Genomic DNA, 20,904 nt, shown 5'->3' with positions numbered 1-20,904 from the left:
AAAAAAAAAAAAAACCAAAATAATATCTGAGTCCAGAAACAATTCAGACATGTATAGTTTTCCAAAGCTCCAGGCATTTCACTTGAAGGTAAAATATAATGTTGGGGTCTTCCTCTCTTTATCCCTCTCACTATTTCTTCCTCTTCTCTCTGTCAGTGCCCCTTTCTTTCTCCCTTCCCTTCCCTTTTCCCGTGGCCACTTCCATGGCCTTGGTCCTTGGCACCAATGAATTCGCCCGTGTGCAGCTTCCCAATAAACCTGCTCTTTATTAATTAATTAATTAATTAATTAATTAATTAATACCCCTCACACACACCTTGCTTTATTCCCAGCATTTAGGAGCCAGAGGCAGGGGATCTCTGAGTTCAGGGTCAGTCTGGTCTATAGGAGTGTTCCAGGACAAACAAGAATACAAGGAAACCCTATCTTTAAAAATGTAAATAGGGGCTGGAGAGATGGCTCAGTGGTTAAGAGCACCAACTGCTCTTCCAGAGCTCCTGAGTTCAAATCCCAGCAACCACATGGTGACTCACAGCCATCTGTATTAGGATCAGATGCCCACTTCTGGTGTGTCTGAAGACAGCTACAGTTTACTCACATATAATAAAATCAAATAGATAAATCTTTAAAAACGTAAGTAGGGTTAGAGGAATGGCTTAGTGGCTAAGAGCACTGGCTCCTCTTCCAGTCCAAGACTTACCCATATGTGGAAAATAAACATACGTTAAATTAAATCTAAAAGACTTGATATTGGTGAACCACTCACTGTCTGTGCTAAATTGTGTTCAAGGAAAAGTAGGAAGCTGGACTGTCTTGTGAGCCTGTACTACTTTGCTGGTGGCAGGTTACAGTATTTCAGCTCTACAGTGAGGGCCCTGCAAACTGGGGGGAGGGCTCCACCCACAAAGGAGACTTTGAAGGCTTGCTTAGCTGAAGAATTTTTTTTTTTTTTTTTTTTGGTGTTTTGAGACAGGGCTTCTCTGGGATTAAAGGCGTGCGCCACCACGCCCGGCGCAAGAATAAATTTTTAATTTACCAAGGGAATTCATGGAATTTTTCTTATAACGTTGTCTTTGCAGACTATAACAATATAGGAAAATTCTTAAACAGAATCCTGGGCATGGAGGTGCATCAGCAGAATGCGCTGTTTCAGTATTTTGCAGACACGCTTACTGCAGTTGTTCAGAATGCCAAGAAGAACGGAAGATACGACATGGGAATCCTAGGTGAGTGGGGACACCTAACTATACTCTACTCTGAGCTTCAGTCCGGAGGATCTCTTCACTTACCCACTGCTGTCTGTCTTCAGATCTGGGTTCTGGAGATGAGAAGGTGAGGAAGAGTGATGTCAAGAAGTTCCTAACGCCAGGGTATTCAACCTCCGGCCATGTAGAGTTATACACGGTAAGTCTACATATGCTTACATGTTCCGCGTGAGTATTCGCATACATGTGCTCCGTTTACATCTCTACGTGTCTTTCACAGATTAGTGTGGAGAGGGGAATGTCCTGGGAGGAAGCAACCAAGATTTGGGCAGAGCTGACTGGACCAGATGATGGCTTTTACTTATCATTGCAAGTACGAATTGAATTTTCTTCAGAATCTTACCAAGAATGCTTTTTCTTTGTTTCTTACTTATTTTTATGGCTTCAGGTTTTCCCTTTCCTTTGCTTTTAGACAGATCTCATAATGTATTGCTGTCTGTCCTGTAAAACTTTGGTTGATTAGACCAGCCCTGAATTCACAATGGTCACTCTTTCTGACTCTGTAGCACACCATCATGCCAGGCTCAACTTAGCCATTAAAATATTAAGTTATAGCCGGGCCTGGTGGCGCACGCCTTTAATCCCAGCACTCGGGAGGCAGAGGCAGGCGGATTTCTGAGTTTGAGGCCAGCCTGGTCTACAAAGTGAGTTCCAGGACAGCCAGGGCTATACAGAGAAACCCTGTCTCGAAAAAAAAACCAAAAAAAGAAAAATAAATATTAAGTTATTCATCTATTAAGTATATGGGTATGCATGCCAGGTCAGGCTTAATGTTATTATCTGTTTAGGCTGTGGGCCTAGTATATACAAAGGCCAGAAAGAGCATCAAATCCCCCTTGAGCTAGAGCAGTTGTATGTCTATGTTGTGGGAGCATGCTTAGTTAGAGAGTAGAGTCTTCTGTTAGCCTTTGGTCTTAGTCCTGTGGATAAGTATAATCTCTTCTGAACCACCCAGTAGTTCCTGCCTGCCTTTGGTTGCCTTTGTCTGCCTAGTGTTCACTTTGGAATAGACCAGGCCTTAGGAAGGCCTATGTGAATTTGGCTGTTGTTGTGTTGTGCCTCTGGTACTTCAGAGATGTGGTTAATGCAGTGACACCCACAGTGGTATACATTTTCTTTAGTACATTAAATGTTTCCTTCTAGGTCTAGAGATGGAATCTGTAGCCACCAACTTAGTTCAGTTCTCACTGTGTATCACCGGAGTGCCAGGTTACAGGCGTGTACTGCCTACCACACCGGGCCAGCCTTTTCTAATAGTTAACTTTTTGGAATATTGTAGTAATCTGATAATTTGATGGTATTCTTCTAATTTTTATTGTTTAATGGTAGAATTATTTACTTTTCTCTGTATGTTAGAGAATTTCTCGTGGGCAGTGCGGGTGCACACCTTTGATCCCAGCACTTCAGAGGCAGAAGCAGGTAGATCTCTGAGTTTAAGAACAGCCAGGGGCTACAGAAAAACCTTGTGTCAAAAAAAAAATGTTTTTTTTCTTTTCTTTAACCTTTGAGGATTCTCTGCTGTGATATCATGTACAAAGAACAGAAGTGTTCAGTGAACACTTGGGATTATTCTGACAGTTTCTAAGGTCTCTGTGGATGAGAAGAGAGTTACAAAGTCATATGTTGCCAGAAGCTGTTGGCAGTTGATGGCTGCAGGAAAGAGGCTCAACTAATAAGTTGTGCCCACTCCAGTAGATAGTCCCACGCTCATACACATTAGATTAGTGCAAGGCATGGAGTTGGGAAGGAGAATGTTTTAAATTGGCTCTGGGGGTCTAGTGGAAGATGGGGTGATTATATAAAATACACATTCATACATACGTGAGATTCTCAGTCTCAGCCAGGCCAATGGCAGTGGTCAACCTTAAATCATACATACAAGTAACATGTTAGGGACCAGACAGGTTGTACTTATATTTTTAAGACTGTGTGTGAGAACGATGTACAAAACAGACTCCCTGAATTTGAGAGAAGTTGGAGGCCTGCGGAGAGAGACAAAGGAAATGAAAAGGGAGAAAGCATGTATTATATTAAAAAAATTTATACTGGGTGGTGGCTCACACCTTTAATTCCAGTACTTGAGAGACAGAGGTATGTAATCTTTAAATTCAATGCTCGCCAAGACCACAAGGAGAAACCTTGTCTCAAAAAAAAAAAAGGAAAAAAAGAGAAAAGAAGGAGAAAAAGTTCTGTAAACAAATACATGGATATACAAGAAGACTTGTGTGGATACAAGCATAGGAGCTCACATTGGAGGTTGAGGTAGGAATGCCCTGAGTTCAAAGCTACCATGGGATAGATAGATAGATAGATAGATAGATAGATAGATAATAGATAGATAGATAGATAGGTAGGTAGATAGGTACAGATATAGATATAGATATAGATATAGTGAGGGCCAGCCTAGGTGGGAGGTCTCGAAAAAATATATATAAAGCAAGAGCAGACACTTTTCTGAGTCTTAGTTTAGTCAGAGTTAACAGAGTAGCCTCCCCTCACATTAAAGCCTGAGCAGGGACCTGCAACGGTTATATACTAACATACCTAGCCTCTGTATCTTCTGTACTGAATTTGCTGTTGTGGTATTATGATAGAATATTTTTAATTATGTAGGATCAAATTCTTATGTTTTCTGTTCTTTTAATAGATAAGAAACAACAAAAAAACTGCAATCTTAGTTAAAGAAGTAAACCCTAAGAAGAAACTATTTTTAATTTACCGACCAAACACTGGGAAGCAACTCAAATTAGAAATTTATGCTGATCTGAAAAAGAAATATAAGAAGGTATTTTCTCACTTATGTACTATGTCAATGCTTGCTTTATGATAGGAAGCTGTGTCTTCAAAGTTCCTGGGCTCAAGGATGATGATTCTTGTACAATAGCAAGGGGTTTGTTTTGTTTTTGTTTTTAAGATTTATTTATTGCATTTATATGAGTACACTGTAGCTGTCTTCAAACACACCAGAAAAGGACATTGGATCCCATTACAGATGGTTGCTGGGATTTGAACTCAGGACCTCTGTAAGAGCAAGGAGCCCTTAACCTCTGAGCCATATCTCTAACCCTAGCAAGTTTTTTATACACTGCTGTTGCAGTTTTAAGGTTACTGCCCGATACAAGATAAGCATGTGATTTTCAATACCCAGGACATGCAACAGTTTAGTTAGGGACAGTCAGTCCTTCCAACCAGCTTTTGATTTGCCATGAGTATGCTGCATATTTTCATCTTATAAATTTCCAGAAAACGATCAATGCTTTTTCCAACATTACTTCTGTAACTTCAGAAAAATGTTGTCTTAACTTTGTGGGCACTCTTATTTGGAAGTAACTATTCAACTAGTTCTCTGCAAAGGTCATCCATGAGGGGCTTTGGATACCTTTCTTGGTGTTATTTCTATTCTGCTACACATGGGAGCTGGGCTTTCTGATGAAGATGATGTTGTCGTCCATGTTGACTGCCTCTGGTGTTAGTGACTAGGTCAGCTATCCACTTGTTGCAATATGGTTTTCCTTTGTCTTTGCAGGTAGTCTCTGATGACGCCCTGGTACACTGGCTGGATCAGTATAACTCCTCTGCAGACACCTGTACTCACGCATACTGGTTAGTGCTTCTTGTAGCCTCACTTATTTCTTTACCTGTAATTAAAGTGTTTTCTATTTTGGGGGGTAAGGGTGCTGAGTTTCCTTGTGATCCTATTGCTTCTACCTCCTAAGTTCAAGAATGGTCGGTAGACCTGAGCCATAATGCTTGTTTAAGAACATTTTCTCTCTCTTTCTCTCTCTCTCTCTCTCTCTCTCTCTCTCTCTCTCTCTCTCTCTCTCTCTCTNTCTCTCTCTCTCTCTCTCTCTCTCTCTCTCTCTCTCTCTTTTTTCGTGACATGGTTTCTCTGTATAACCCTGGCTGTCCTGTAACTCACTCTGTAGACCAGGCTGGCCTCAAACTCAAAAATCTGCCTGCCTCTGCGTCTGTGTTGGGATTAAAGGTGTGCACTACCACTGCCAGACCTCACATTTTCATTCTTTTTTTTTTTAAAGATTTATTTATGTATTATATATAAGTACATTGTAGCTGTCTTCAGAAACACCAGAAGAGGGCATCAGATCTCATTACAGATGGTTGTGAGCCACCATCTGATTACTAGGATTTGAACATTTGAACTAAGGACCTCTGGAAGAGCAGTCAGTGCTCTTAACTGCTGAGCCATCTCTCCAGTCCACATTTTCATTCTTTATGAATATGTGATTGTGAGTAAATAAACAAATTGCTTCTTGTTAGGCACAGTTTACTTTATCAGAATTTTATATAGAGACTTGCCGTGGTAGTCAGCACCTATAATCCCACACTTAACACTTCCAGATCATCCTAATCTATTTAGGGATTGAAGTCCAGCCTAGGCTACATTGAAACCCTGACTTATGGCCTTAATTGCTATCCCTCCGGTAAAACTTGCATCCACTCCTTTTCTCTTCCTCATTCTCCTCACTTCCTCTGTGTGTGTGTGTGTGTGAGCCTGTGTAAGCGGGAGCGCGCACACGCCTTATTCTCATGCTTGCATCTGTATCCCTTTTGCTTTCTCTTTGGCTTTAAAAACAAACAAACCTTACTGCTTGGACCTGATGACTCATGTCTACGGCCTCATCACTTGGGAACATTCAGACCTGAGGTCAGAGTGTACAAGACCAGGCCTCAAAACAAACAAATGAAAAAGAAAGGAGCTGGAGAGCTGGGCATGGAGGCACATGCCTTTAATTTCAGCACTCAGCAAGCTGATCTCTGAGTTCCAGAACATCCTGGTCTGTAGAGTGAGTTCCAGGACAGCTGGGGAAACCCTGTCTTAAACTAAAAGGCGAGGTGGGAGCTGAAGAGATAGTTCAGTGGTTAAGGGTGTCTTCTGCTCCTTTAGGAAATCCAGGCTCAATTCCTGGCATCCATGTTAAGTGACTCAGCTACCTGAACCTTAGACTAGCTCTAGTGGACCCCATGCCTTCTACTGATATGCCCCACACGAGTCACTGACATAATGCAGGCATTACATCCAATATCTGAAGGTTATGTGTACATGTGTGAGCATACTTTGATGATTCTGTTTTGGAGCATACTTGGGCAGGTCAGAGGACACCTCTGTTAGGGTCCACCTTATGTAGATTCCAGGAATCAAGCTAGATCATTGGGCAGCTAGTTCATATTTTGGAAGAGCCACCTACACACCTGGTTTGTTTTTCTTGTATTAAATTTATGTTGCTTTGGTGATGACTCAGATGTGTGTCAATGAATTGGCAAACATTTGAGTAGTACTATGAACTTTTGTTTCTCAGTTTACATTTCTCTGTGGTTTGTTTGCTCCAGTTATCCAGCATTTCCCACTAGTTATACTTGAAGCAGCCCATAGCTTAGTGACACAGCATCCACTGTGATTTCACAGCAAGCACTACCACAGTGAAGAACAGGGTATTGAAGTGTCAAAAGTGAGCAGATAGTAACACCAGTGACCCAGTGTACAAGGATACTGTCTCTATCCACAGAAGTAATGTGACACCTTAGATTTGGAAAGGATAACCCAGGAATCCCAAAGGATTTTCTAGGAAAAAGTCAAATTTTTCTTCTTGAAATATGGCTAGACTCTACAGACATTCATGTATGTAGCGTGTTTCTATACATATTTTTCCTTCTCAATGTTTTCTAGGCGTGGCAATTGCAAAAAAGCAAGCTTAGGATTGGTATGTGAGATTGGTCTCCGCTGCCGCACGTACTATGTACTGTGTGGCTCAGTACTGAGCGTCTGGACAAAAGTGGAAGGGGTTCTGGCCTCTGTCAGCGGCACAAATGTGAAAATGCAGATAGTGCGGCTAAGGACCGAAGATGGGCAGCGGATTGTAGGTAAGCTTCATTTCTGTTTTGGTGGTGGGGAAAGAATCACATCCTACCCAGTATTATTTTTCACTTCTAACATCAGAGATTTGTTGTCTCGCATGTGTTCTAGTAGTGAGCACAGAACATGCTACTCTTTCTATAAGAGAGTGAAGCCTGGGTTTTGGCTTCAGACTTATTTATCTGAGGTATCTGCTGCCTCTCTTAAAGGAGATGATTATAAGCAGGCAGCATGGTAGCCAGTTGTACTTGACCCTTGTAGTGGACATTGTGATTTGACAGTAATTACCCTATGAATGTCTCTGGGCTGCTGTCTACTCCTCCTGCTTATTATCCTTTGCTCCTCTGTGTTCTTGAAACAACCTATTCCTTTTCCAGGCTTTGAGTCCTGCAGCAGCTACGACAGCAGGCTATCTCAGACAGTGTGTGATCAGCTCCAGATGTTGTTACACTGCTCCTTGCTGATAACCTGTAGTGGGGAGACCAATAAATCTCCTTGCTGCTTAGTGAACTTTATTTGAACTCAGGTTGTGGTTGTAAAAGTTTCATATAAGACCGGGCGTGGTGGCACACGCCTTCAATCCCAGCAGTTGGGAGGCAGAGGCAGGCGGATTTCTGAGTTCGAGGCCAGCTTGGTCTACAGAGTGAGTTCCAGGACAGCCAGGGCTACACAGAGAAACCCTGTCTCAAAAAAAAGTTTCATATAAATGAGTTTCTAGCTGCTGGCTTNCCCGACTGAGGTCCAGAGTTCAAATCCCAGCAACCACATGGTGGCTCACAACCATCCGTAACGAGATCTGGCGCCCTCTTCTGGAGTGTCTGAAGACAGCTAGTGTACTTACATATAATAAATAAATCTTAGAGTCACTTTGCATCTTAGTGAGTGGTAAAAGGAAGGGGTGATATCTGTGAAGTTTATGAAGCTGATGCCTGTAGATGGGAAAGTGCTGTACTGCACACCAAGTTCCTTCATCAGGAGATGCTGTTGCACCGGATTCATTTGTTTTATGTGTGTGCATGTGCACATGCATGCCGAGACATCTGGGAGCCTCCTAGGAACAGCTTGAGTTCAGTGCGGGCTGCCTATCTCTGTGAAGGTATGATGTACAGTGGTTTCTACTGGACAACTCTACTTCATTGTTTTTTTTTTTTTGCTAATTACAGGTTTGATCATTCCAGCAAATTGTGTGTCTCCTCTTGTAAATCTCCTGTCAACTTCAGACCAGTCTCAGCAGCTCGCAGTGCAACAAAAACAGCTGTGGCAACAGCATCACCCACAGAGCATCACCAACTTGAGCAACCTGTGAGGAGCAGCGGTGTGCACGCGTGGTGCTGAGTGCTGTGAGAGCATACTACTTGCATAAAAATCAGGGACAGTTTCCAAAGAATCCTTTTTATTTTTAACTTCAGTTGTGCTCTCTAGTTAACTTGGGGGGAGGGGGTAAGGACAAATCTGGAAAAAGGCAGCAAAGCTGATGGCGTGAACAGAGAAGAGGGGACACGTGTCTTTCCTCCAGCTTCCTTGAGGCTGCCTGTGCGCTTTTACTTTGGTGAGCAGAGCGGATGTGTCTGTGTGTGTGCGTGTATGTGTCAGTCTGTCTGTGAGTTTGTTACATGCTACAAGGCCACAGTTGGTTGAAAAGGCTTGGAACTTCCCAGACTGGCTTTCCTTTTCCTTTCTACAGTGCTCAGGGTAACACAGTACATCCTTGTCCTTACTGTGGGAGTTCCCCGGATGCATGGGTTTCAAGTCTAAATACTGAGTTAGTATTATACAACTTACACAATGTTTCCTACAGCATGAAGTGAAGGGTTGCGTGCCATGCATTCAGGTTCATTTGTAGCTTTTGTTGACGATGCATGTCTTTGAAAGCATGTGTAATCAAGATTCCCACAGAAGTCACATGGAGAGAAACATTGGAGATGTCCGGCATTGGGTACTGCATTTCTAGTGTTGATACCTGGGTGTTGCTTCTAACCCTCAGCCCTGCCCGCTCCCCCTGGCCCAAGTTTCTTGTTAGAGTAGTAAGTACATACTTTTTTGTGAGAAAGCTCTTTAAAAAAGTTCATTTTAATATGTTAATAGTATTCCTAATTTGTGCTGCAAAAATGGCTATAAGCCTTATCATATAAGTTCCATTTTCCTTAACTTAAGTATAGTTTTAGGAAGACGTATGATTGGCTTCTGTCTTGCACACATTCTTTTTTACTTCATTATCTGAATCTACTTTGTCATTCAAACCGGAAACCGTACTTGAGTTGTAAACTAGACAGTGAGAAAACACTTGGCTTCTGCTGTATGTTGTTGTCATCGTCACCCAGTAACTTGAATATTGTTTAATGTGCTGTAAGACATTGTAGAGATTATCTCCAACTGTTTAAAATGGTAATGTACAAATGTGAATAGACACTTATCTATAACATGGGTAAGTTTTGTTTTGCCTATAATAGATGTTTATAAAAAAAATTCAGTGAGGGGACAATTGGTCATTTTGGTTTTTTTCTCCCAATCCTCTCCTTCCCCCATTTTTTTTCTATCTTCTTTTTTTTTTGCTTGCACAGGTTGCACTATTGAAAAATTGAGATTGTATAAATCTGGTTTAAAACTACAAGATAACAAAATCTTGTAGATGTTGAATAAAAAAGTTATTATACTAATGAAGTGGACTCTTGTTTAGGCCCTCCCTGGGGACTCCAGGCATAGAATAGAAGGCCTCTGTTACTTGGAGTTGCCTTAGCCTTCCAGGTAGCCTTAGAGTCTGACTGAGCCCCTTCCTGAAGTCTGAGGTAGTCTTAGGAATGGGGTAACTGATGGTACTTTTGAATGTTTTTCAAGTTGAGTTGTTTTCTTTGTAGCTTTTTAATCTTCTCAAAGAGCTGGGTGAGGTGTGTTTAGTGGCAGAGACTTGATGGAGGGCTTGGGCTCTCATTCTCTCGAGTTTCTAGGATTTAGTTTGCTGTAAAACTGCATTGGATTTATTTATTCTTAGTGCCTCAAAGAACAAATGGTGAATGGTTTCTGTTCTTGGGCACATTTTGCCCAGTGGATGCAACTTTTATCCTCATTCCATGTATCTCAGGCAGTGATCAGCAAGCAGTCCCCCTTTGTGGCCCCTGAGAATAGAATTGGGTCCTCCTTTACCTACCCTCTGAGCTTCTGTGTTTGAGTGGCGGACCATTCAACTTCCTTGGGCATGGTAAAGTAAAAGCCTGAGGAAGAGCTGTGTAACTGAACTTGCTTTCTTCAGGAAACCAAGTCACAGAGGATGAGGAATGAGAACGATTCTGTGTCCTAAGGTGCCAGCCCCCTCGTTCTGTGTGTGGATATGTGTTTATGCAGGTCCTGGTTTATCTGGTGTTTCCAAAGCAGCACCTGCAGGATTTCTCTAGTCTGCTTAGCGAGCAGGCCATTCATGGTGATGACGCTGTGACACTTGCTCCTGGAGCAGATGATGATCTGGGTGTCCTTTTCATCAAAGAATGTTTCCTTGCGTTTTAATGTTTAGTGAGGAGAAGTCCACAGATACCAGGCATCTGAAAACCCTTTCAAAACAGACTTAAAGGTAGGTAGTGTGGTGGGACAGACAGAAAGCTGGTCAGCCTTTACCCACTGTTGGGGGTTTGAGACATCTGGGGTTGGTGCCCAGCCTCTGCACTCTGCCCCTACAAAAGTCACAAGGCACGCTTTGGCAGTCATGTCTTTCAGCCACTGTCATGTAAAGTAGGTTCAGTCTCCTGCAGGGTCTGAGTGCCACACATGCACCCAGGGCCTCACTTACCTGCCTCTCTAGCCTCTGAGATGCCTTCTCCCACTGAGCAGCAGACCCGAGTGTTGGTTCCATCAGTGTTTTCAGAGTTTACAGTAGTTTGTGCTGAAAATCACTGCTCGGTTCCACCTGCTCAAGGATACTTGCTGGGGAGGAAGGCTATGTTCCTCCCCTAGCAACATCTCTGCTGCAGGCTTGCCCTCTCTTGTTCCAGTCAGATTGTTGCTGGTGGTGCAGTCAGAAAAGCAGTGAAAGTATTTCTATAAATGCAAGTTGGTGAGAAAGCTAGGCAGGCTAAGCAGTTTTCTCTCTTTACTACTAAATTGCAGGTCTGCTTTCAGTGTCTTCTTTTTTCCTGTGTGTATAGACTAGCAAGAACTTGTATCCAAAGCACTGTAGACGCTGTAGGTATGTACATACGTGTATTTATTCTTACTCAGCACTTAAACCTTTTGAGTTGCAACAATAAATCTTGTCATTTGCTCTGTCTGTGTAGAGAGAAGTTATAAACTACCCCACTCCAGAGGAATTAAGCATTTTGGAGCCACAGTTTGGCTGTAGCCTTTTTATTTGCTGGTTTCTGTGCTATGTCATCAGAACAACTTCTGAGATAGGAGAGAAGAGTAGGGTAGGAGGAGCTACCATTTACAGTTTGTCACAGGAGGGAGCCCCATCCTGTCCTCTTCTATATTAGCACTAGGGCCACTGTGACTCGCATTTGAAAGCAGGTGGAGAGGTACTTAGCCTCTGAGACCTTACCCAGGGATCCTGGTCGTAAAGAAGGACCCTTGTGGGCTCTTGCACTTCCTAGGAATGGAGCTTCAGAAAAGCTGCTATTAAGCCAGGATCTACACATTGAATGTTTAGTTAGTTGGGGCATCTCTATGGCAACAGAAACTGTTGTGATGGTTAGTTTGTCAAGAGTCGGTCCTGTGGGTGTGGGCTCTGGAGAACAACATACACAACACAGGTACTTTGGCCCTCTAGTGCTGAAATGAACCAAGCATTCCATGTCATGGCTGTAGCTGAGTAGACAGAAATTCTTTGCATGAAAATCCCTCACAAGGCTAGCTGTCTAAATCCAGTGAGTCCTATAAGGGAAAGAAACAGGGAGGTGCAAACAGGTGCAGTCTTCTCCGTGCCCATCTTCTCTTCTATGCTATCCTTACACATGTACATAATGAGTGTATAGACAAGTGTGAGTTCTTCAACATTGCGAGTGTAAATCTTGTAAATCAAGACCCTGTTCATTTGGGGGTTTTTGCTCCCCCTTTTACTTTCCCTCCTATTTATTCTTTTCAGACTCCTACCTGGGGCATCTTAGTACTTTTTTTTTTTTTTTATTTAGGAAACTGTGGAAAAGTTCTTAGCTGAGTAAATAGTTTTGTGTTTAAGATTTCTTCTTTGCCTCACAGCTGTGGGGGTCTTGTTACCCACATCTCCAACACACACTGCTGTGCTGTCTTGGGATGCATCTAAGCACCACCCCTGATCCTGTCACCAGGTGACTTGTTATGCTCATTTTTGTTCTCTGGAAGCTATAGTGAGCCTGATGGCTTTCATATTTGAAAAAAGAAGAAAGAAAAGAAAATGTCTCCCTGAACTTCCTTAAGCTCCTCTAGCATCTTCAGTCAGTCAGATGCAGCTCCACAGAAGCCTGACTCATTCTTGCTTTCAGTTGAGACTGCTCCAGTCCCTCAGCTCCTGCTGTTTGCGGGATGGGAAAACCGAGCAGGTACACAGTAGCTCATAGCCTGGCTGCTCCTCGCAGTGTGTATAAGAAGTTGGATTTCTTTGATCCCGCAGGTGACAGTCAGAGATTTATTTTACAGCAAACGTCAGTAATCTGTTTTCTATACTGCTGGTCAAAACTATTTATAGGAGGACAGGAGATGAGCTTATAGTACCTGACAGGAGACAGTTGTCATCCAAGTGATGACAAGAGTCCTACTGTGGAAGCTACCACGAGCACGCAAGGCAGGTTCAGTGTTGGGGGCTCATTTCTGGCTGGATAAGCTATAAGCAAAGATGCTGAGCTCTGGGGAATTGGTGTTGGTGCCTACCCTCACCCAGGACACAGGAGTGGGGTTTATTCACAGGCCATTACACCCTCAAAAAAAAATGTCCTCTGTAATTCTCAGGAAAGATTTCAATTAACATTCAGATTGGTAGATCTGATGACATGTTGAAAATTGTCTACATTTGGCTGTCTGTGTAAGTTAGTAGTCTGTCACAGATTGTTCCCTCAGAAATACCCTCCTCACAGAAATTCCTTCCTCAGGTCCCTGAGATATAGGTGACCTGTGGCCTGCAACAGCAGCCAACTATCTACTATCTAGGGAGATGTGACAGAGCACAGTTAGGCCAGGAAATCTACAGCAAACAGTTAACTATGATGTACACCCATTTCATGCAGAGCAAGAGGAGATGGAATGGAGGCTGCTTTTTGCACTGGAGGATTCCTCAGGACTGAGTTAGCATGCCAGTCTCCTGGGGAGAGTTAGTGTGGCCTTTCTGATTCTGGCCTCTTAACCCAGACCCCACTCAGGCGTCTAGTAGGAGCTTGCTACTGTTGCAGTGACTGGGGCACTGAAGAGGTAAAGAAGCTTGAGCCGAGCCGTTCTTGACTCCACTTTGTGGGACTGAGGGGCCTTTTTATTTTCTAACATAGCACAGTACAGCCTCGCCGCTAACCTAGTCACCCTGTTCATAGCTTTTACTGAATTTGCAAACTACTCTAACGTCCTCTCATAGCCACCTTCATCATCAACCACGACGGGTGGGAGAGCTGCGCTGTGTCTCTGCAATAAACTTGTGCCAGGTTCTACCTCCTTGTGCAAAGGGTATTTTATACGCGGGCTCTGGGCTTCCTTCTTAATCTGACATGGTGCATCTGGAGACATCTGAAGGAGTCCAAATACCTTTTGAAACAAAGTCAGATGTAAAGTCTCGGGGGCTTCTGTCTTCTTCAGTTCCCTTTTGTACTGCTGCGCTGCATAGGACTGTCCATCTGAATGAAGAGTGCACGCTGTTCCCCCGATGCCACGTTGCTGCCTTCAGCCTCTCCCAGGAACCTGCTCCCAAGTGTCCAGAACGCAGTGCTGCCATCATTTTGATATGTAACTTTCAAATCCAGTCTCATGCAATACAAGTGTGTCAGCTTCACTGAGCAGGGTTCATTTGCCCTCAAGTAGAAATGCTCGATCCTCATACGGAAAGTACTCTATGTATTTAGGTTTTTGTTGTGGTTTTGTTTTTTCATTTTTGTTTGGATTTTGTTTCTGTTTTTGTAAAATTCTTAAATAAAATTAAACAAATGCACTTTGAGTTGTGGTGCTGTGGTTTGGATTTGAAGCATCTGCTGCTCTGTGTCATTAACCTCACTCACTCACCTTAAGGTTCCTTGGCAAGGGTTGACGTTGCTATGTTGGCACTTTGTTTAAAATGGGATCTAGATGGCTGGATAGGTTTAGCCTGGTGATGGGTACTTGCCTAGTTCGTGCACAGAAAGCACTGTGGGATGGGTGGGTGTCTCCCATAGATTGACCTCTGCACATGTAGTAAACTCAAAAACTCAACAATAATAGCAACATAGTTCGAAAGAAAAAACGGGGAGAGACTTGAATTGCACAAGTGTCAGCATTTGTTGATTCTGCAGGCCTGCCTGGGCTGTGTCTTGGCCTTGGCTGCAAAGGTGCAAGGCAGACAGCAGCCATCAGAGTCTGGGGCTTTGGACGTCCATGGCTAGAATACAGAGCCCTGTAGTCTGAGTCTGAACCAGGAGAGTGGACAGTGAAGTACCATGAACAGGGAACTGGTAATGGCCAATGGCTCAGTGGCCCCTATACTGTCCACTTGGCCCGTGATCTGGAGATTTCAAGGGACCTTTCCTTGCTCTTGTATGAAATTGGTGTTCCTAATACTTCTAAAGTGTTTAATATTAAACAATTGGGGTGGTTTTGGTTTGGGACCCTACGCTTTTCCCAGTTAGGGATTGCTCATGGAACAGTTTGCAAGTAAAACTTCCTAGGAAAAGCCCTCAGGAATGCCCACCAAGTGTCCTTAAAAGAGGTGACTCCCCATTGAACTGAGTCGGGTGCTGGTACAGAGACTGGGGATCATTGACATGGGTGTGGACCCAGGAGTCTAACCTCAGTTGCCAGTGGACCTCTTGTGCTCTGTGCCTGTGTGTGTGTGTATCTGTATGTCACCCACGTCAGCATCTTAAAGTCCACATAGAATCCCTATGACGTATAAGTAGCACCCTGTTGACTTACAGATGAAGCAGGCACAGAGGTCAGAGACCTACAAGGTCCAGTGCCCACTTCAGTGAAATGTGCAGGGGCCAGGACTGAGTTCTGCCATTTACTACCTCTAGTAAGCGTGAAAGGGGGGAAAGAGACCTCGAGCCACGTGGAACTTAATCTGTCACATGTCACAGCATTAACTGAATAAGGGAGTATTAAAGTTTTTGCTCAAAACTTAACTAAAAGTTATGTCAGGTTGAAAACAGGAAGGAAATGGTGGTATGAAATCGTTTTACTACATTTTTTCATCTGTAATTTAGAAGATTCACGAGTGAGTTAGGCTATTTCCAGGTGGTTTAAGAAGTTGCCCATACCTTCCACAGAAGCAGGCAGGGCTCAGTGAGTTTTCTTCCAGCCTGCTCTACATAGCAAGTTCCAGACCACCAAGGCTTACTACCAGAGCCTGCCTGTCCTCAGTAAAGCCAAGGATGGTTCAGCAAATAGAGATACATGCTAGGAGTCCCCAGAAAAATTGTCCTCTGGTCTCCATTATTTGGGCTGTTCTCCTGTGTACAGGGCCAATTAATAAATTAATAGAAAACTTAAAATGTTAGGCTAGAGAGATGGCTCAGGGCCAAGAATACCAGTTGCTCTTCCAGAGCAAGTGGGTTTGCTTCCCAGCACCCACATGGTGGCTCACACACTTCCAGGAGGCCCAGTGCCCTTTTCTGAACTGAGGCCACCAGGTGTACATTGGTGTGTTTATACACATACAAACAAATATACCTATAAAGTTCCTCTTTTTTAAGGGCGAGGGGTTTTAAGACAGGATGTCTCTCTAGTTCTGCCTGTCTGCTCTAGGCTGGCCTTGAATTCAGAGATGTTCCTGCCTTTCTGAGTGCTGTGATTAAAGGTGTACACTACCACTACCCAGTGTAATCATATAAATTAAAATTAACTAGTGCAGCTGGTGACATGGTGCAGTACATAAACCTATCTGCATTCAATTCCCAAACCCATGCAAAGGTAACATGGTAGCCACTGACCAAATGCATCATGCATACAATTTTTGGGGGGTGGGGTTGGTTGGCTTTTTAACTTTTTAGTTTTGGTTTTCCTTTTTTAAAATATTCTTTGTGCCGGGCGTGGTGGTGCACGCCTTTAATCCCAGCACTCAGGAGGCAAGAGGCAGGCGGATTTCTGAGTTTGAGGCCAGCCTGGTCTACAAAGTGAGCTCCAGGACAGCTAGGGCTACACAGAGAAACCCTGTCTCAAAAAAACAACAACAACAAAAGCAATTGTGCCTGTTTGATTCCCAGCACTGAGGTGGCCAAAGTAGGATGGTCTCCAATTGGATGTTTTCCTGGGCTACATAGTAAACTCAGAGTTAGCCTGAACTACATAAAAAGTCCTCGCTTTTGGAATTCCAGGACAGCCAGCGCTATACTGAGAAGTTCTGCTTCAAAAAAGCAGAAATAAATAGTAAGAGGTATCTCTTTAAAACAAACTTGTGGCCAGGCATGGTGGTGCACGCCTTTGATCTCAGCACTCGGGAGGCAGAGGCAGGTGGATTTCTGAGTTCAAGGCCAGCCTGGTCTACAAAGTGAGTTCCAGGACAACCAGGGCCACACAGAGAAAACCTGTCTTGAAAAACAAAACAAACTTGTGGTTGCATGCTTGCTTAGCATATTTGAGGCCCTGGTTTCAACCCCTAGGACTGCCGAAACATTCCACTATTGCCATGGTTGAACTTTAATTAAAACATTTTAGCCCTGTCTTCATATAGTACCTGTTCCCTTGAGTTTTCTCCTGCATGAATCATGTGGCATTTTCTTTTTCCCTCACTTCCACTTTGAGCCTCATCCCAAAGGCCCTGGCCTGGGTGCTGTTACTGGCTCTGATGGGTCTTGGTGCTGGTAGCTAAACTGGAGATTGGTAGGATGTTCAGTAGCATGCCCGGCCTTTCACTCGCCCTATCCCAGCAGTGACCTGATTCGTCAGCTCCAGTTGTGAAAGCCCAGAATATCTATAGACACTTCCAGATAGGTCCTGTGAGAGACAAAATCACCACTGATTGTGAACCACTCCCGAGGATAAATTAGCCATGAAGAAGCAAAGATGTGTTTTTGAGGTGTGTCTGCAAACCCTTGTGGGTATGCGTTTAGGAAGACAAGGCTCCTGAACAAAGGGCACCACCCTGAGAGAGGAAATCAAAACCAGGGTTATTCCGCAAAGGGTTTGGCGTACGTACAATACCATTTCCATAGTATGAATATTTATCAGCTAGTCATTTGAGAGCATGATGTAAAGGAGCCATCTGTGGAGGCCTTTATGGAGAGAGAAGCTAAAAGAAATGTGCAAAATACTTATTTTTGGAGTCCAGTTCTCTCAAAGCTACCCACTCTGGATGGTGAGTGCTCTCTGGGTTAGGAGAGACAAGAGCCTATGTTTGGCCCCAGAATGGCCACTAAGTAAGAGAATGGTGGTAAATACCAAACCAGCATAAGATGGTTAGGTGGGTCTTCAGCTAGTCTTGTTTACTGAACTTAATTTTTGATTGGTTGGAAGAGAGGATAGGAGAGGAGAGGAGAAGAGAGGAGAGGGGAGGGGAGGGGAGAGAGGGAGAGGGAGGAGAGGAGAGACAGGGAGAGAGAGAGAGAGAGACTATTTGCCTATGTGGGCCCGAGGTATGAGGGGGTGTTACATGGAAGTCAGAGATTGACAATTGGTGTCACTCTCCATTGCTTTCCATCTTAAGTATGGGGGTGTGGGGTTCTTCACTGAACCCAGCTGGCCCAGGGATCCCTTTTTTTCCACTTCCTATGAGCTAGGATTACAGATGAGTTGCCACACCTACCCAGCAAGTATGTTTGTTTGTTTGTTTTGTTTTATTCTGTGGACTCTAGGGTTTCAAATACCAGCCCTCTGCCTCCAGTCAGCTTTCCCATGAAGCTGTCTTCCAGCCCTTTTGTCCTAATAGAAGACAAGATGAGGCCGGGCGTGGTGGCGCACGCCTTTAATCCCAGCACTTGGGAGGCAGAGGCAGGTGGATTTCTGAGTTCGAGGCCAGCCTGGGCTACAGAGTGAGTTCCAGGACAGCCACGACTACACAGAGAAACCCTGTCTCGAAAAACCAAAAAAAAAAGAAGACAAGATGAGAGCACATGGGAGAGTGGCTTCTCTCTAGGCTCCTAATGCCAAACCCTTGTCCCCCTGACCATGCTAACATTCCACTAGGGGGACTTCAGTGGGTAGATTTCGCTGTAACATGAAAATGTTCTACCTGATACAGTTCATCTTTGGTTCCATGTAATAATGGAGTTCACAAAAGTTGTGATGTGAGCCGTTGAGTCACCAGAGAAACTCTCGGTAGGGTAATTAGTTGTGAGAAATCCCACTGTGAACATGCAGTCACAAATGACTGCTTGAGTGGAGAGACAACCCTGGTGTAGTGGCTATTCCTGGTTGTCAACTTGACAATATCTGGAATGAACTACAATCCAGAATTGGAAGGCTCACCAGTGATCCTAATCTGGAGACTGGGAGATAGAAGTTTCTGGTCTGGATCTTGGTATGGAGATCTTGAGGCATAGTGGCTGTGGATTCCAGAAGATTAAGACAGGGAGATCTCTGAGTTCAAGGTCTTTTGGGATTAAAGTCGTAGTGTCACACACCTTTAATCTGGGCTACACCTTCTGCTGGAGACCTACATAAGGACATTGAAAGAAGGAAGACACACACATACACTCTCCTTTGCCTGCTTGCCTTGTGGGACTGAACAACTGCTCAATCCTTGGACTTCCATCCACAGCTGCTGCTGACTGTTGTTGGGAATTGGACTGCAGACTGTAAGTCATCAACAGATTCCTTTACTATATAGAGACCACCCATAAGTTCTGTGACTCTAGAGAACCCTGACTGATACATCTGGGTAGGAATACTGACTACCCTTCCAGAAGACCCGAGTTGGGTTTGTAGCCCCCACATCTGGTGGCTCACAGCTACATTTTAACTCCAGTTTCTGCGCAGCAGATGCCTCTGGCCTCTGAGTAGTGGTGTGTACATACGCATATCATATACTTAATTAAAAATAATAGGCCTAAGAAAAAAGAGGTAGAGGCCAGTGTGCAGTTACTTTGGGATATGCCGGCCCAATCAATGATCCAGAGACCTTGAAGTAGGCCATACTTCTTCATGCTCATGCTCATATGAGTCTCCTTTTTTATTCCCTATGCTAGGCTAGGGAATGCCGTGGAGCTGACTCCCCCAGCATGTTGGATTGTGCTAGAATCCAACTATATGATTCTAAACCATAGGAGGGCCTTTTGCGGCTGTTTGTCTGTTTAAGTCTTTATAGTGTATATATGTGGTCATCTGTATGCATATAAGTGCGGTGCCCATTAGGTCAGAGAGGGCATCCTGTCCTCTGGGGCTGGAGCTAAAGTTTTAGGAGCTTGGGAACTAAACTCAGGTCCTTCTTTCCAAGAACAGGAGGTACTCTTCTGTTCACTGAGCCATCTCTCCAGCACAAAGGCTGGACTTGTCAAAGAGCAGCAACCTGGGCTCCATAAGGGTCATTTTGTTTCGCTAACCTCCACACTGTAAAATAAGAGACATTTGTTTCTGTTCTTTTCCTTTTTTTTCTTTACTTTTGGTTTTTGTTTGTTTTCGAGACAGGGTTTCTCTGTATTTCCCCGGCTGTCCTGGAACTCACTCTATAGACCAGGTTGGCCTTGAACTCAGAAATCCGCCTGCCTCTGCCTCCCATGTGTTGAGATTAAAGGCGTGCGCCACCACTGCCCAGCTCTTCTTTATTTCCAAGACAGGGTGCTTTATGTAGCTCTGGCTGTCCTGGCTATCACTCTTTAGACCAGGCTGATTTGTGCCTCCGCCTTCCTAGAGTTGGGGTTAAAGGCATGTGCCACCATCACCACCCGGCTAAGCCAGAGCAACTTTAAGAAAGAACTCTGTCAGTCTCTTCCCATGTGTAGGGTGACCCCAGCATTCTGGATTAAATAAAATTCCTCTTGCTTTTGCATCGAAAAAAAAGAAAAGAGAAAAGAAAGAACTCTGTCTTAGGGTTTTCCAGGACAGCCAGGGCTACACAGAGAAACCCTGTCTCCAAACAAACAAAAAACCTTTTGGGCTTAGTGGCACACACTCCCCCCTCCTTTTTTTATTTTTATTTTTATTTTTTGAGACAGGGTTTTTCTGTACACAGACCCACACACAGACAGGCTCAAGCTCAAGTCATTTTAAAAATTAAAAAACATGGAGGGAACCAGTGTCTCCCACAGAGGCATTCTGGTCATACTTGGTCATGTGAAGAATGTTTATGGAATATGTTGTTCCTGGTGTGCTCAGCATGTATAGATATCCCATAGAGAAGCCTACTTTATAAGCTAAAGGTAATAAAGGTATTTCCCAAAAGAACGAAGAACTGACAAATTGGCTTCGCTGGTAAAGGCACCTGTCATGCAGGCTGACAGCTTTAGTTCAGTTTCCAGAACCTGGATAAAAATATGTGGTGGTTTTATCATCCTAGCCTTCCTGGACTGGGAGGCAGAGACAGGGGAATTGGCTGAAGCTTGTGGCCATAGCCTGCTGGATGCAACATAGCAGAGCGAGCAGGAGAGAGCATTACCAAGGTGGAAGGAGGGCCAGCCAGGATGCTGAGGTAGGACAGTAGGGGTGGAAGGAGGGCCAGCCAGGATGCTGAGGTAGGACAGTAGGGGTGGAAGGAGGGCCAGCCAG

The 20,904-nt window shown here is 44.0% G+C and overlaps 1 protein-coding gene across 6 annotated transcripts in view; it reads left to right on the top strand.

Annotated features, from left to right (window-relative positions):
* Sbno1 (strawberry notch homolog 1) overlaps nucleotides 1-9,794 on the top strand; it is a 52,060-nt gene extending 42,266 nt beyond the window's left edge. For all 6 annotated transcript variants that reach the window (XM_021163267.2, XM_021163270.2, XM_021163271.2 and 3 more), the window contains 7 exons: nucleotides 1,080-1,226; nucleotides 1,310-1,404; nucleotides 1,486-1,578; nucleotides 3,913-4,050; nucleotides 4,792-4,868; nucleotides 6,952-7,145; nucleotides 8,301-9,794. In XM_021163267.2, coding sequence (XP_021018926.1) covers nucleotides 1,080-1,226; nucleotides 1,310-1,404; nucleotides 1,486-1,578; nucleotides 3,913-4,050; nucleotides 4,792-4,868; nucleotides 6,952-7,145; nucleotides 8,301-8,443 — 887 coding nt within the window. In that variant the 3' untranslated portion in view covers nucleotides 8,444-9,794. The remainder of the gene's footprint in view (nucleotides 1-1,079; nucleotides 1,227-1,309; nucleotides 1,405-1,485; nucleotides 1,579-3,912; nucleotides 4,051-4,791; nucleotides 4,869-6,951; nucleotides 7,146-8,300) is intronic.
* Nucleotides 9,795-20,904: the final 11,110 nt, after the last annotated feature.

Source organism: Mus caroli, chromosome 5, assembly GCF_900094665.2.
Source record: "Mus caroli chromosome 5, CAROLI_EIJ_v1.1, whole genome shotgun sequence".
Classification (NCBI taxonomy): Eukaryota; Metazoa; Chordata; class Mammalia; order Rodentia; family Muridae; genus Mus; species Mus caroli.
The sequence above is the reverse complement of the archived record's forward strand: the minus strand, read 5'-3'. Positions and strand labels throughout refer to the sequence as shown.